This window comes from Cervus canadensis, chromosome 11 (genome assembly GCF_019320065.1).
Source record: "Cervus canadensis isolate Bull #8, Minnesota chromosome 11, ASM1932006v1, whole genome shotgun sequence".
NCBI lineage: Eukaryota > Metazoa > Chordata > Mammalia > Artiodactyla > Cervidae > Cervus > Cervus canadensis.
The window spans coordinates 76,930,842-76,948,142 of NC_057396.1; the positions used below are offsets into that span (position 1 = coordinate 76,930,842).

The 17,301-nt window shown below is 45.0% G+C and overlaps 2 protein-coding genes across 2 annotated transcripts; both read left to right on the forward strand.

Moving 5' to 3' along the window:
- Positions 1 to 1,603: 1,603 nt before the first annotated feature.
- On the forward strand, positions 1,604 to 2,539 carry LOC122450063 (olfactory receptor 4D9). Its single transcript, XM_043482202.1, has one exon. It carries the CDS (start codon positions 1,604 to 1,606, stop codon positions 2,537 to 2,539), a length of 936 nt encoding a protein of 311 aa, XP_043338137.1.
- Positions 2,540 to 14,485: 11,946 nt separating this feature from the next.
- On the forward strand, positions 14,486 to 15,421 carry LOC122449525 (olfactory receptor 4D9-like). Its single transcript, XM_043481166.1, has one exon. The coding sequence runs from the start codon at positions 14,486 to 14,488 to the stop codon at positions 15,419 to 15,421; it is 936 nt and encodes a 311-aa protein (XP_043337101.1).
- The last annotated feature ends 1,880 nt before the right edge of the window (positions 15,422 to 17,301 follow it).

Below are 17,301 nucleotides of genomic sequence, written 5' to 3' on the forward strand. Positions count from 1 at the left end.
TGAAGTACAATGTACATACATATAGAAAAATGTACATAAGCCTGGAGTCTGATGAATTTCCACACAAGCTGAATATATCTTTGCAATAAGTACCCAGATCAAAGAAACAGAACATTATCAGTACCTCAAAAGTCTGCTTCATGTTCCCTTTTGTACATCTCGGTTTTTTATATGAACAAACTGAGAGTGTGTGTATCTCTTGTGCCTGGATCATTTGGCTCAACATATTTGTGAGATTCGTCTATGTTGTTACATGCAGTGAGATCTTTCCCACTGCTACGTAGCAGTGTGTGAATTTAACAATTTATCTTTTCTACTGTTAGTGGGTATTTATGCCATTCTCCAGTTTGAGGCAATTATAAACAGTGCTATGAATATTCTAGGATATGTCTTTCAGTAGACATAACATATGTCCAAATGTCGTAAGAACAGAATAGATTGTTCTTAAGATGGAGATAGGTAAAAAGATGACAGAGAGATATGTATAGATCTCTGTCTTAAAATAATAGCTAATAAAGGTGTAGAGATCAGTATTAGCAGATATAATCAAACGGCAAAATGGTTATTGTACACCCCACCAGCAGGGTTCCAACTGTCCCATAGCTTCACCATCACCTGTTCCTTTTCATGTTTTCTAACTTAGCCATTTTCTGTATGAACAGCAGTTTCTTGCTGTGATTTTAATTTGCATTTCCCTGGTAATTAATGAAGCTGACTACACTTCTGGATACTCGGTTGTGAATTTTTTTCTAATAAATTTGCATTTATTATTTCAGCCGTGCTGGGCCTTCCTCGCTGCGCAGGGTTCTCTAGTTGCAGGGAGCAAGGGCTCCGCTCTAGCTGTGGCGTGAGGGCTCCTCCTGGCGGCGGCTTCTCCTGCCGTGGAGCACTGGGCTCTAGGGTGCTGGGGCTCAGTAGTTGCGGCTCCCGGGCTCTGGAGCACAGGCTCAATACTTGGGGCTCACAGGCTGAGCTGCTCTACGGCGAACCGGCTCGTCCCCGACCGGAGAGCAAACCCATCTCTCCTGCACTGGCAGGCAGACTCCTCGCCACGGAGCCACCAGGAAAAGCCCTTCAGTGAAGTTTTGGTTCCTCTCTTTGGCCTTTTCTGCTTTGCTCATCTGTCTCCTTTTACTGATTTGTAGAAGTTGTTTACATACTCTGGATGTCAATCTTCTCTCAGCTATAAGTATTGTAAATGTCTTCTTCCATTTGAGGGTTCTTTTAATCCTCATAGTGATGTCTTTTGAGACCCCAAATTCTTTATGTGTCCTAAAATGTATGCTTACTCTTTATTATTGCAAGTGTCACGTGTTATAGTAAATGTAGAATTGAATAGGTTCACAGAGCTGTCACCTGTGTTTCGGTGGCCACAGTGATAGAACTGACCTGCTCAAACGACTGTCATCGGAAACGTGGGTCATCTTCTCCCTCACGATGGCATCCAGAATTGCAGGCACAGAGCCTGCACAGAAAATAAAGCACTTCTCAGGCCAACACCGAAACCCAAGGACAGAAAAGACAAGGGTAGATCTCTTAATACATGCTTTAACTGTGCTGTTATTTCTTCCAGAGATATTCCTGAAAAAGAATCTATGAGCCCATGGATCAGGGAAATTACACCAGAGTGAAAGAATTTGTCTTCCTGGGCATCACCCAGTCTCGAGAGCTCAGCTGGGTCTTGTTCGCCTTTTTGTTTCTGGTGTACGTGACGACTCTGCTGGGAAACCTACTCATCATGGTCACGGTGACCTGGGACTCTCGTCTCCACACCCCCATGTACTTCCTGCTCCGTAACCTGTCGGTTCTTGACATCTGCTTCTCCTCCATCACAGCTCCTAAGGTCCTGGTGGATCTGCTGTCAGAGAGGAAGACCATCTCCTTCAATGGCTGTATCTCTCAGATGTTCTTCTTTCACCTGCTCGGAGGAGCGGATGTCTTTTCCCTCTCTGTGATGGCATTTGACCGCTACGTGGCCATCTCAAGACCCCTCCACTATCTGACCATCATGAGTCGGGGGCGCTGCACCGCCCTCATCGCGGCCTCCTGGGCGGGGGGCTTCGTCCACTCCATTGTGCAGATCTCCCTCCTCCTGCCCCTCCCCTTCTGCGGACCCAACGTCCTGGACACTTTCTACTGCGACGTCCCCCAGGTCCTCACACTCGCCTGCACTGACACTGCTGTCCTTGAGCTCCTGATGATTTCCAACAATGGCTTAGTCAGTTGGTTCATATTCTTCTTCCTCCTTATCTCCTACACAGTCATCCTGACGATGCTGAGGTCGCACGCCGGGGAGGGCCGGGGGAAAGCCGTCTCCACCTGCACCGCCCACATCACGGTGGTCACCCTCCACTTTGTGCCCTGCATCTACGTCTACGCCCGGCCCTTCTCCGCCCTCCCCACCGATAAGGCCGTCTCTGTGACCTTCACTGTCATCTCCCCTCTGCTGAACCCCCTGATCTACACCCTGAGGAACCAGGAGATGAAGGCGGCCATGCGGAGACTGAAGAAACAGCTAGGGCATTCAGAAAGGGTTTAGCGTCTGTGAGGACAAGATAATACCAGAACTCAAAGATAAACATTAGGGACTTCTCTGGCAGTCTAGTCGCTCAATCCCTGGTCGGGGAACGAAGGTCCTGAAAACTGCTTGGTGTGATCAAATATATATACATACACAGGAGAAGGGTCCATTTGAGCCAGTCCTGAAACTGGACTGTATTCTAGCCTGTAGCCCCGACTAACTGCAAGGGAGTCTGGGGAATGTAACCTAGCTCTGCGCCCAGAAGGAAGAGGAGAGAACATAAAAATGGTGAGTGCTAGAAATCTCTTTGACATTTATGACTCATTGCTAAGAAATCACGATCGGATCAGAGTACAAGGACTAGGACATTGTGCTCAGGATTCTCTTAATACATAGACATGTTTGCTGGAAGGAGTACTGGACACTTGAAATGCACAGAGAACCACAGTGAAGGGAAAGAGCCATGAGATAAAGAAACCTAACTTCCCCGACCCAGGGATTGAAGCAGCGTCTCTTGCGTCTCCTGCACTGGCCGGCAGATTCCCGGCCAGCAGCACCACCTGGGAATGCCTGTTGACGCAAACATTTATTAATACAGAGGCTCCTAAAGAGATGAGCGTCTTTTTCTTATTGTCCTTTCCAATGTTCTGTTCTATTTCCACCACTCAAAAATGTTCTGAATCATTTTCCAAGATTAGACATTCTTCCTCCAAGCATTAAAGTCCCAGTAAAGACATATACTCGTCTTCAGTTGGATCCATCTGTAGAATAAACCCGCCTTTACGCCCTGGTTCCATCTTTACTCTGGTACCATTGTTCCCCGCATCCTCTATGCTCCTCACAAAGAGGTCTTTTTTTTCCCCCTACTTCTCTGTTGACTTTACCTTGAGCAAAACTGTTATGACTGGGCAAAATTTTAAATAATCAAAGATCTATACATCAGAATTTGTGTTCCCAAGTCTGTGTGCGTCGCTCAGCCCTGTACAACTCTTTTCAACCCCATGGACTGCAGCCTGCCAGGCTCCTCTATCCATGGGGATTCTCCAGGCAAGAATACTAGAGTGGGTTGCCATGCCTTCCTCTAGGGGATCTTCCTCACCCAGGAATCGAACTGGGGTCTCCTGCATTGCAAGCAGATTCTTTACCAGCTGAGCTACCAGGGAAGCCCATTCCCAAGTGTAGGACCCCACAAACGACTGTAACCTAGCTAAAGTTGTTCATGAAGCTGACTTGGCCCATTTACAACATTCAAAACAACCTGATAAAACACAGTGAGGAAAAGCAGTTGAATTCAGAACACCATTAAATTTACTTATCTGTCACCATGATATCAAATAATTACTTGAATTAATATATATACATATTTTTTCTCCAAGTAGGGACATTTTCTTAGGGAACTATAGATATTGAACTGATTCTAGTTTATCCCATACACATTCCATATATTTGACCCCTATCATTTGTGATTTTTTTTCCTACCCCAGGATCATTGATTTTAAACTTCCACAATATTTTTCATAAGCAAATAAATGTATCTGTATACACAAGTGGGCTGATTCGGGAGTGATCCTGTCATTCTGGATGTCTTTGAAAAATTCAAAGAAGTGTCAGGCTGTTTCAGCTTTGTTTCCAAGATGCTAATGTAGTCAGCACCACAGAAACTATACTGAAGCAACTGTGAGATTCCAGGCACAAAACCCTACCCTGGACAGGTCTGCAGAGTTCTGCTGTTGTTACTGTTACGTAACTTGTCTTTCGAGTCTGAAAGAGAGCCTTGTCCACATAGCTCTTACTAGGAAATAGACTATCAGTTCAGTATGATGTTAGTGAGTTATTGCTGCGTAACACATCACCTGAAAACTCAGTGACTTAAAACAACACCCATTTCTTCATCTTTCTTTCTTTATGGCTGTGCTGGGTCTTGGTTTCGGCACATGTGCTTCCTCCAGCTGCAGTGCGCGGGCTGCCCGTCTCTGTGGCAGCTTCTCTTGTGGGGCTCGGACTCCAGAGCACACAGGCCTCAGTGGTTGTGGCAAGCAGGCAGTCGTCGGGGCTTGAGGGCTCCAGAGTGGGGCCCAGCAGCTGTGGCCACAGGCTTCCTTGCTCTGCGGCACGCAGCATCCCCCCCGACCAGGGAGGGAACCCGAGTGCCCTGCATCAGCAGGTGGATTCCCACCCCCGGTACCCAGGGAAGTCCCACACACATTCATTAAGTCACAGTTCGTGTGAGTTGGGAATCCAGGCACAGCTTAGCTACATCTTCTGCATAGAATCTCTCAGTCACGGCATCAGCTGGGAGCTGCAGTCTTATCACAAGTTTCGACCGGGGAAGGTTCGGCTTCCAAGCTCGCTCATATCGTGAGCCATTGGCCTGGGGGCTGCAGTTCCTCCCTGGCTGTGTCTGGAGGTCATCTCCCAGTTCTGATCCTCTCGGGCCTCTCTCACAGGGCACCTTCCTTCACCAGAGTGCACAAACAAGAAGAGGAGTGTGTCAGCAAGACAGAAGTCACCAGCTCTTAGAGCCTCATCTGGAAAAGGGCCGGCTATCGTTGTTGCCAACGTCCCTTCATTAGAAGCAACTTAACTAAGTCCAGTCCACACACAAGCAAGGGGATGGCACAAGAGCATGAATATTAGAGCAGGAACTGACAAGCTCTCCAAATAAACTAGGGAAAAATGATTGCAAATGATGAAAGAAACCTAAAAGCAATTGATTCAGGAAGGGTTGCAAAAGAACAGCCCCCGCCCAAAAAAAAGGGGGGGAAAGGGAAGTGTCCGAGGTATTTCAGAAACACTGAGTCCTTGTGACAAGCAGAATAACAGTGCCAGGTACACCAAAAGAAGGATTTAGGTTTCCTTTTTTTTTTGGCTGCCGGGGGCCTGCACTGCTGTTCTCGGCCTTTCCCTAGCCGCGTAAAGTCGGGACTACTCTCCAGCTGTGGTGCGCGGACTGCTCTCGGCTGTGGCTTCTGTCGCAGAGCACGGACTCCGGGGCTTCAGTACTTGTGGCCCACGGGCGTAGCTCCCCACACCCTGTGAAATCTTCCCAGACCCGAGATGGAACCCAGACCCTCTGCATTAGTAGCGGATTCTTAACCGCTGGACCACCAAGGAAGTCCTAGTTCTTTAAAAATATTTATTAATGTATTTGGCTGTCCTAGGTCTTGGTTGCAACACGCAGGATCTTTTGCTGTGGTGTGGGAAGAATTAGTTGCTGCATGTGGAATCTAATTCCCTGACCAAGGATTGAACCTGGGCCCCCTGCTTTGGGAGCACAGAGTCTTAGCCACTGGGCCATCAGGGAAGTGCCGGATGTATTAGTTCTTGATAGCAATGATCAGATCTATTTTAGAAATATTGAGTTGAAGGTGTGCCCTATATCCAAGTGAGACAATCCATGGATATATGTTGAGAGACAAGGTTTCAAAAATGATATTGAAAATAAGAGGAGGGGGAAAATGGAGTTTTGGGACTCATAGGGTCTGGAACAAGGGAGACACTCAGTACATATTTAGAGATGAATTGTCCCAACCTATCTTTTGTCTGTTTATATGCCTTCTTTGTATGAGAAGTTTGGGGGGAAACAAGAAGAAATGCATCTCCAAGTCTCTATGATGCATCTGATTATGTATACTGTCAGGACAAGCAGACTACCTGCCTTAAAAAAGGAAAGAAAGAAATGAAAAGAAATAGGCTAACACACACCCTCCAGGGAGTTCTATTCATTTTCGCTGAGTTCCCACCTCTTAAGGAGACAGAATCCTCTGTCTGTCCCCATGAGCCCTTCAGGTAAAGTTATTTGGGTCCTAATCAGAAGATCTAAGAGGAGTCACTACCCCCCTGCCCTAGGAGAATTTCAAAACCAAAATGTGCACGTTCGCATACCTTTTCCCGTGCGTGTTCAATTTCTTAATAAGACTCAAGGGAAGGGCATCCCATTAGGAAAGTCTGGCTACGCAAGTTGAACAATCACATCTGGAAGCATGCCCTCCTTCACCAGGTGCTGAGGGACTCAGGGCAGCCGCATCATAGGGCTGAGTGGCAGGACCACGCAGAGGCGATTCTTGGAGCCTGCCCTTTGCCTTTGCAGCATAAGAGATACTGTGCGGCCAACCCCCAGCGGCATGTCCATCTTAAAGGGGACTGTTCATGAGCATCGATGACTCCTAAGATCAGCCTATGCCACCGGATGGCCAGCACTACTTCTCAGGTAGGAGTTAGAGGTCAGGACCTTTAAGTGGCATTATTTTGGGGCTTCAGGGTGAGGGCCTGTGTGTCTGATTGTACATCTGTGTCTGTGTGCCCGTGTGTGGAATCTAAGCACTACCAGCTTGGAAAATCTTCTTGTGGATTTCAGAAATACAATGAATGGTAATAATGCTCCTGAAAGGTAGAGGATGCTGGACATGAAAGCTCAAAACTTCAGAGACGCAGTGCAATTAGCCCTTCAGTATTCAGAAGAGTCCTTGAGGAACAGAGAGAGGTCAGCTTGTCAAGAGGGCCAGGGAGACACACGCTTGGTGGACAGTTGAGGGGGTGAGGAGTCCCGCAAGCTGGGGGCTCCATGACATTCATTAAGCCTGTTTTGGTTGGGGGATGTCGCTTTTTGGTCGCTACTGTTGTTTTGCATTTTGGCTGAGCCGTTCAGCTCGCGGGATCTTCGGTTCCTGAGCGGGGTTTGAACCCAGGCCCCAGCAGTGAAAACACAGAGTCCTAACCACAGGATGGCCAGGGAATTCCCTAGCCTGTTTTACCAGAATGGGTTTCCCTGGCCCTTTTTCTTTTTTTTTTTTATTCTTTCTAAACTTTAGTATTTAGATTAAAACATTCCCTTTAGAAGTTACCATTTTGTTTTCATGAGGGTTTCTTTTATGAGTAGTACATTTATTTTTTTAACTGAAATATAATTACAATGTTGTGTTAGGTGTCCACAGTGCAGCAGAGTGAATCAGCCATATGTATACATACATGCCCTCCCCACGCCACCCCTCCAGGCGTCACAGAGCACCTAGCTGAGCCCCCTTGCTACCCAGCAGCACCCCCCCAGCTGTCTGTCTTACGCAGAGTAGTGTACACGTCAATGTCACTCTCTCGATTGGTCCCTGGACCTGTTTCTAAAGCAGTGCTTAGGGTCTTGAACTCGTTCTTGCCAAAAGCAAAAACTAAAGGAAACTTATAAACAATAATTTTCACCTTTCTATTCTTTCCTGTTGCAAACAGACACGCATACACAGAGATGCTCATCCATCTTCCCACCCTCCGGGTTTACTTTCTTAGCTGTGCAAATACCCTGTGGAAGGAGGAGCCGCACTTTCAGCATTTCAGTTGGATCGGTGACGTGATCACTCTCACCACCCCCTTCTGCAGAGAATCTTGGCGTCCGGGTTTCAGAGCCCATTCTCCTCACCACTAGGACAAACTGCCCCCCTGGCACTTCTTGCCACCACCAACCGGCCATCAGTTAACTACCAAGACACACTTGAGATTTATAGGTTAACTGAGATTCAAATGCTGGTAAGCAATAGACAGAATATAATCTTAGACTCATCACAAGATAATTGAGGGCAACACTATTTAAAACAATTGAGAATTAAAGCTCCAAAGGTCTAGAGCAGGGGTAGGGGGTCGGGATAAATTGGCATTAACAAATGCACACTGTCATATATTAAAATAGATAAACAAGCACTTACTATATAGCACAGGAAACTATGTTTGATATCTTGTAATAAACTGTAAAGCTATAATGGAAACAAACTTTTTAAAGAATGTAGATATTTACAGATATATATATAGAACTGAATCATGTTGTTGTACACCTGAAACTAACACAATATTATAAGTCAATTATACTTAAACAAAAAAAATTTCATATATATTTATTTTTAAAAAGTTCCAGAGGACTTACCTGGCAGTCCAGTGGTTAAGACTATGCTTCCATGCAAGGGGCACTGACTCTGGAACTAAGCTCCCACATATCTCATGGTGCAGTCAAAAATATTTTTAATTTTTAAAAAAATGAAAAGGATTTTTTTAAAAAGCTGCCAAAGTCTGGAAATCATCTGGATCAACGGATCCATTTAATATTGTGTAACACCAGGCAGGCCTTGCCCACTTACAAAGGGACTTGAGGCAGTGTGTGCTCCCATTTCACTCATGAAAAGACTGAATATCCTGGAGTTTAGATGCCTTTAAAGATTCCACTGTTGTTTCATGAAGACCTCAGAGTTCACATCTCCCAAGCTGGTATCTTCTTTCTGAGCCACAATACTTCCCACTATAGTTCAAAATTTTTAAAAATAAATCCTCCGTGCAGTGGGGAAGGCAATGGCACCCCACTCCAGTCCTCTTGCCTGGAAAATCCCATGGACGGAGGAGCTTGGTGGGCTGCAGTCCATGGGGTCGCACAGAGTCAGACACGACTGAAGCGCCTTAGCAGCAGCAGCATTATCTAAAAAACTAAAAAGCTGCATATGCTCTGATCACTTTATTTAAAAAAAATTTTTTAAATAACTGGCCCTTTTAAAAACAGAAAACATTTGAAGGGGATGAAATCTTTGGGGAGTTATTAAGTCACTGGGAGTAAGCCAAGAAAATTAGCTTTGTGTGGCTTGGGCTTCAAAGAAAAGAGAATAGGAGGAAAGTTACCAACATGAAGTTCTGTTCTGATGAGAAAGTGAGACATAAAGTACAGTGGGATCCAGAGATCTGAGTCGTTAACTGAAGCTGAAGCTCCAATACTTTGGCCACCTGATGTGAAGAGTTGACTCATTGGGAAAGACTCTGATGCTGGGAAAGGTTGATGGCTGGAGGGGAATGAGGCAGAAGATGAGGTGGTTGGATGGCATCACTGACTCAATGGACATGAGTTTGAGTAAACTCCGGGAGTGGGTGATGGACAGGGAGGCCTGGCGTGCTGTGATTCATGGGGTCACAAAGAGTCGGACACGACTGAGCGACTGAAGAGCAACAACAGCAGAACAAAAGGATGGCTTCAATGCGGGCACAAAACAGGAAGGAGTAGAAAGAAGTGTCAGAGGTGAACACAGCCTGATGTTCCTGAGAACAGCTGGGCTCCGTGCCTATTTGCTCAGAGTGATCAAAGGAGGCGCGAAGGAGGGGGAAAGCTAGGGCTCCGCAGAGTCAAAAAAGTGGGAAATTGCAGCGTTGGTGCAATCAGGCCGCTTGTCTGCCAGCTAGCATTTATGTAAGTCACCCCCCTATGCAGACTGGGAGACAGAGGTTCCTTCCTTCATGATGATCACATTCAAAGAAACGGCTCTTGGTCCTTGAAAGAGACGCTTGTAAGTTGCCAGAGATACACATCACAGTTGCCAGGACTGGTCCGTAAATGCTCTAAGCAAGAGAGATCGGGGGCCATCTCTGATGTTGGCTGGAACAAACAGTGAAATTTCCAGGCAGCTTTGTGCTTTCCCAGGCAGGCATTTTAAATGAGGGCCTGGGGTCATCCTAAGGACACTGTCTTGTGTGTCCAGAGGCTATGCTGCGGTCTGATCATCTCTTTTGCAGGTTTGGACAGAGTCCTTAGGTGCCAAAATTCTGTGGTTCTCGGGGGCACAAGTGAACTTTGGGATGAGGGAGATGTTCTTTATCCTAACTTGGTGATGGTTTCATGGGTGTATGTGTATATCAAAGCTCATCAAACCAAACCTTTAAATGTGTGCAGTTCATTGCAAGTAAGTTATACCTCAACAAAGCTGATTTTAGAAAAAGAAAAAAGGTGCAAAGGATAGTTTTGTTTTGTTGCTAAAATCACAATAGACTGATGCCTATTAACACCCAAACTAGAATTTATTCTAAATATCTTCTTTAAAACAGAGTGGTAAACAGGAGAACAGCAACAAATTAGGATCAGCAAATGAAGCTCAGCCATAAGTGTTGTAAAAATTGTGTTCCTTGGCAATGTAGAAATGTTCTCAATTGTTTTATCCTTTGCTATATGTGTTGGGGCAGGAGGGTTCAGAGGAATAGATTTTATTTCTTGGAGCAATTTTAAGTTTACAGGAAAATTGGACAGAATGTACAAAGAGCTCCCATCAACTACCTCTCCCCACTACCACCCCAGTGGGCCTATTACTCCCACTGCACACAGCGGGCTCCACTGGGTAAAAACTGACAGACCAGTACGGATACATTATTATTAACTGAAGCCCATGTTTTGCATGAGGGCTCACTCTTTTTGTTAAGAAAGCTAAAGGAAATTTTAAGTTTCCTTTCCACGCCATACCTGATCATTTACTATGAGGAAAAGAAAGTTGTTTGCAATCACAGTTTTCCATATTCTAGATGTGTTTACAGTACTGATACTTTAGCATTACTTTTAAAAAGGGAGGAAAATAGACACTTATCACATTCTTATTCTTTCCGATAAAAAACAGTTCAAATAGTCCTAACAGCTTAATCATAAAAACAGGTTGTGGCTTTTATCCATAAAAGATAATGGATATTAACTTTTATCCATTAACTCACTTAGTGCTGAGCATTTCAATATTCCTGCCAATAATAACAGAATAATAAAACATATGTCATGAGTATAGTACTTGCATGATTTTAGTAATGTTTTTTTAAAAGTAGATCTACCCTTCATGACCTAGTATTGAAGAACTGCAGTACTTCCTAAAAACATGATTTAAAGGATTTTTAAGCATTTGCTGAAAATTCTTTTAAGTATCACTAACAATGATAGCATGACAATTAGAGTATTCCTAAAGCTCTTTAGAATAACAACTTATAATATTTTAAGCTAACCTGAATCATGAGTGCAAATTTGGCTTCAGTGTAGAACTTTCCCTGGCAGTAGCTGTTTCAAATATGTGACCCAAATCCTTCCACATACTGAAAAGCAAGAATGTTATTAAGTGTGCTTGTGCAAGGTGAAGGTGTTCCATGCACATGAAAAGTCCAATCACGACCCACTGAAAAGCTTGAGATCCTGACCTTAAACGCCACTCTTAGTGTTGTACATTCTATGGGTTTACACGATGTCGTGTACCCACAATCTGAGCAGCCTACAGAATAGCTCCAGTCCCCTAAAAATCCCATGTGCGTGTGTGTTAGCCTCTCAGTCGGGTCCGACTCTTTGCGACCCCATGGACTGTACCCCACCAGGCTCCTCTGGCCATGGAATTCTCCAGGCAAGAATACTGGAGTGGGTTGCCATTTCCATCTCCACAGAGTCTTCCTGACCCAGGGACTGACCCGGGTCTCCTGAGTTGGCTGGCAGATTCTTTACCCTCTGAGCCACCCGGGAAGCCTCAAAAATTCCCTGTGTCTCACCTATTTATCCCTCCCAGCTTCCACACCCAGCCCCGGGCAGCCATTAATATTTTATTATAATTTTGTTATAATCTTTCAATTATGATTTATCATATTGTCATTTCCAGGCTATCATATAGTGGGATCATACAGGAAGTACATTTTCAGATTGGCTTCTTTCACTTAGTACTATGAATAACATTTCATCCCTGTCTTTTTCTGGCCTGGTACCTCATTTCCTGTGATCACTGAATAATATCCCATTGTACAGAACATATCTGCTTTTGAGATGTTAGATTAGATAATAGTTGCAATTATTTCAAAGAACCATATTTTATAACAAAAGTATAGAAGTGCATTTTTGTCAGCATTTTCAAAAAAAAAAAAAATGTGTAAAAGACTGACCCTGCTAAATGTTAAGTGTATTATACATGGGGGAGATGTGGTCTGTGTCACCTCCGGTTGACTGTATTAAGCAAGTCTCCTCAAGGTCCACAGTCCTGTAACACAAACGCGATGAGACTCATTTTTACTGATGATGAACTGAGGGTCAGGGTTACCTGCCAATTAAGTAGCAGCATCTACATTCAAATTCAGGTCTGCTGCATAGAGAGCAGACTTGTGGTTGCCAGGGATGAGGGTTGGGGAGGGATGAATCGGGAGTTTGGGACTAGTGTATGCAAAACTATTATACGCAGAGTGGATAAGCAACCAGGTCCTACTGTAGAGCACACGGAACTATATTCAACAGCCTGTGGTAAACCATGATGAAATGACTAAATATGTGTATTTACTAAATCTGAGTCACTTTGCTGAACAGCAGAAATGTACACACACTGTAAATCAGCCACACTTCAATAAAATAAATTTGAATACACACACACAAATTCAGGTCTACTGAAACCAGCATCTTTTTTTTTTCTTTTGAACTTTTTATTTTGTATCGGGGTATAGCTAATTAAAAACATTGTGATAGTTTCAGGTGAAGAGCAAAAGGACTCAGCCAGACATATGCATGTATCAAGATCCACTCTCCCCCAAAGCCCCTTCCATCCCGGCTGCCACAGAACATTGAGCAGAGTCCCCTGTTCTACAGGGGGTCCTTGTTGGTTACCCATTTTAAATACAGCAGTGTGTGATGCTAACATCTTTGCTCTTTGTGCAAAACTAAAACCTCTACAAATACCGAAGTGATGCACAAATGTAGGTGATGAAAGGGAGGGAGACTGAGGAAGGAAAACCATTGGTCCAGTGGCCAGGGTGGTGAAGTCTTTGCCAAGAGCACTATGAAAAGCAGAGACTGTAGTTGCCAAGTCCTGATCTTGGGCCACAGAAATCAGAAGAAAACAAGACACCAAAGAGAAGGGAGACTAAAAAGGAAAAGAAGGAGGAGGAGGAGAAGGAAGGAAGGAAAGAAGAAAAAAAGAAAGAGAAATGCACTCAATTAAATTGTCTTAGCTGCTGCAAAGCTGTTTGTCCTAAGGAGAAAGTAAAATGTAAACTGTCTTTCTGGCCTTAATTTAGTGCTGATCACTGGTATCATGAAGATTCAGCAAGACTATGCTAAGTAGATTGTCTCCGGTGGAAGAAAATGAAGGAGAAGCTATGAGCTTCCATTAGAGCCACAGACTATGTATTATACTGTTCCCTAGTCTCTTCACTTCTCAGAGCATTCAGTGGTTTTTCAAGAATAAAATGATGAGACCATAAAAATTTTAGTAAGAATAATGCATTAATTAAGGTGTTTTAATTAATTTGTTGGTGTTCACTCATTAAGTCATGTCCTACTCTTTACAACCCCATGGACTGCAGCACGCCAGGCTCCCCTGTCCTTCACTGTCTCCTGGAGTTTGCTCAGATCTATGTGCATTGAGTCAGTGATGCTAACAAACTATTTCATGCTCTGATGCCCTCTTCTCTTCCCGCCTTCAATCTTTCCCAGCATCAGGGTCTTTTCCAATGAGCTGGCTCTTCGAATCAGGTGGCCAAACTACTGGAGCTTCAGCTTCAGCATCATTCCTTCCAATGAATATTCAGTGTTGATTCCCTTTGGTTTGATCGCCTTGCAGTTCAAGTGACTATCAAGAGTCTTCTCCAACACCACAGTTTGAAAGCATCAGTTCCTCCTGCTCAGCCTTCTTAATGGTCCAACTCTCACATCTGTACATGACTATTGGAAAAACCATAACTTTGACTATACAGACCTTTGTCAGCAAAGTGATGTCTCTGCTTTTTAATATGCTGTTTAGGTTTGTCATAGCTTTCCTTCCAAGGAGCAAGCGTCTTCTAATTTCATGGGTGCAGTCACTGTCTGCAATGATTTTGGAGCCCAAGAAAATAAAATCTGTCACTGCTTCCACTTTTTCCCCTTCTATGTGCCATGACTGGAAGACCCCTGGAATGGCAAACCACTCCAGTATTTTTGCCTCAAGAACCCCATGAACAATATGAAAAGGTTTTAATTAATTACATCCTTCGAAAACCCACTCTTGGTTTTGCTCTGAGATAACTCAAAAAACACCATCTACAGGAGTTGGCGTCTTTCCCCAAAAGGAAAACAACTGCAAAAGTAACACCCAAGGCAGCCCAGTCATATAATTCACACTCCTTCGGTTTTTAATGATATCTTTTCTATATTCTATTTTCTGTCTTCTCTCCAGGAAGTTGAGAAAGAAGAAAAAACATGACCCAATGGAGCAGGGAAATCATACCAGGGTGAAAGAATTTATTTTTCAAGGACTGACCCAGTCCCGAGAACTGAGCCGGGTCTTATTTCTTTTCTTATCATTGGTGTACACAGCTACCGTGTTGGGCAACCTCCTCATCATGGTCACTGTGAGCTGCGAGTCCCGCCTGCAGACCCCCATGTACTTCCTGCTCCGCAACCTCTCCGTCCTGGACATCTGCTTCTCCTCCATCACCGCCCCCAAGGTCCTGGTGGACCTCCTTTCGGAGAGAAAGACCATCTCCTTCCGCGGCTGCCTCACGCAGATGTTCTTCTTCCACCTCCTCGGGGGCGCGGACATCTTCTCCCTCTCGGTGATGGCCTTTGACCGCTACGTGGCCATCTCCAGGCCCCTGCACTACGTGAGCGTCATGAGTCGGGGGCGCTGCACCGTCCTCATCGCGGCCTCCTGGGCGGGGGGCTTCGTCCACTCCATCGTGCAGATCTCCCTCCTGCTGCCGCTCCCCTTCTGCGGACCCAACGTCGTGGACGGTTTCTACTGCGACGTCCCCCAGGTCCTCACACTCGCCTGCGCCGACACCTTTGCCCTTGAGGTCTTAATGATTTCCAACAATGGCTTGATCTCTACCCTGTGGTTCGTCTTCCTCCTTGTGTCCTACGGAGTCATCCTGACCATGCTGAGGTCGCGCTCCGGGGAGGGCCGGGGGAAGGCCGTCTCCACCTGCACCGCCCACATCACGGTGGTCACCCTCCACTTTGTGCCCTGCATCTATGTCTACGCCCGGCCCTTCTCCGCCCTCCCCATGGACAGAGCTGTCTCCATCACCTTCACTGTCATCATTCCTGTCCTGAACCCCCTGATCTACACCCTGAGGAACCAGGAGATGAAGGCAGCCATGAAGAGACTGAAGAGGAGACTTGGACCTTCTGAAAAGAAATAGATACCATGCAGTCTAGAATGGAAGAGTCAGAACTGAAAAGTATTTTCTCACACACAGTAGAAGACCCTTATCAATAGACCATCATGAGGCCAGATGAGGCCATCTTTACCCTATGGCAGAATCTTCTAATAAAGATGGTCTGAAATAATTGTTTCAATAAGGATTTGTCATGGCGAGATTGTCTGCAACTTAAGTCTCAGATCCAAAAGCCATTAGCTCATGATGTTATTGTTGCTGTTGTTGAGTTGCTAAGTTGTGTCCGGCTCTTTGTCGGACCCCATGGTCTACAGCACACCAGGCTCCCATGTGCTTCACTATCTCCCAGCATTTACTCAAATTCACGTCCATTGAGTCAGTGATGTTATCAAACCATCTCATCCTCTGTCACTACTTCTCCTTTTGCCTTCAATCCCTCCCAGCATCAGGGTCTTTTCCAATGAGTCAGCTCTCCATATCAGGTGCCCAAAGTATTGGAGTTTCAGCTTCAAGCATCAGTCCTTCCAATGAACAACCAGGACTGATCTCCTTTAGGATGGACTGGTTGGATCTCCTTGCAGTCCAAGGGACTCTCAAGAACCTTCTCCAACACCACAGCTCAAAAGCATCAATTCTTTGGTGCTCAGCCTTCTTTATAGTCCAACTCTCACATCCTTACATGACTACTGGGAAAACCAAGGCTTTGACCATATGGACCTTTGTCAGCAAAGTGATATCTCTGCTTTTTAATATGCTGTTTAGGTTTGTCATAGCTTTCTTTCCAAGAAGCAAGCATTTTTTAATATCATGGCTGCAGTCACTGTCCGCAGTGATTTTGGAGCCCAAATAAATAAAATCTGTCACTACTTCCACTTTTTCCCCTTCTATTTGCCATGAAGCGATGGGACTTGATGCTCTAATCTTAAAGGAACTCCAAAGTTTATATCACTCAAACACCTCATTTCACAGGTGAGGAAATGAAATCTGAAAGAAAATTACCTCTTAGTTCTTGAGTTGTGGCTGTACCTTCTGCAAGCAACAATTAGTAAAATGATCTTCAGGAACCAGAGTCCTGGTCCTGTAAAATCCAGCCACTCCTCCCTTTGTGGAAAATTTCCATTGCCCATTTTGAGGATATCAGTTCTGTTTTTCTAAGGAAACCTCTGGGTTTCCCTTACAGAAGCTGAGATGGTTCATATTTTATCAAAGTTTTTGTCATTGATAAATAGCTGAGACAAGGCTAGATCTGAGATATCTGACCTCAGCTAAATTCATGTCTGACTACTCCTGTTGCCTCAGGCAGGATTTGATGGCATCTGAAACAAGCTCGTCTATTTATCCTCTATTGTAGTGTTGCGCTTCCCATGTGGCACAATGGTAAAGAATCCGCCTGTCAAGGTAGAAGCTGCAGGAGATGCAGGTTCAACCCCTGGGTCAGGAATATCCCCTGGAGGAGGGAAGCGGGCAGGCCACAACCTTTAAATGAATGACATAGCCCTTGAGGATATGACAAACTGGCTCAAACCGACTGGGTCCAAGATGGCAGATTTGACTTCCAGTGGACCTTGAGCTCATTATACTCTCATTGTAAATCACTAGCATCTAAATGCCATACCCACAGTCACCATGACAATTCTGAGGCCAACCATCAAAGACCAATGGTGCTGATCATGGTGCTCTGTTGTGTCTGACTGTTTGCATCCAGTCAGACTGTAGCCCACCAGGCTCCCCTGTCCTTGGGATTATCCCGGCAAGAATACTGGAGTGGGTTGCCATTTCCTCCTCTAGGAGAATTGTCATGGTGCCTGTGGGTATGTCATTTAGATGCTAGTGTATTACAATCCATACATGACTACAGGAAAAACCATAGCTTTGACTAGATGGTGGAGAAGGAAATGGCAACC

What these genes read in the sequence shown, in the direction of transcription:
- LOC122450063 (XM_043482202.1), top strand. Translation starts at nt 1,604, where the DNA reads ATGGATCAGGGAAATTACACCAGAGTGAAAGAATTTGTCTTCCTGGGC.
- LOC122449525 (XM_043481166.1), top strand. Translation starts at nt 14,486, where the DNA reads ATGGAGCAGGGAAATCATACCAGGGTGAAAGAATTTATTTTTCAAGGA.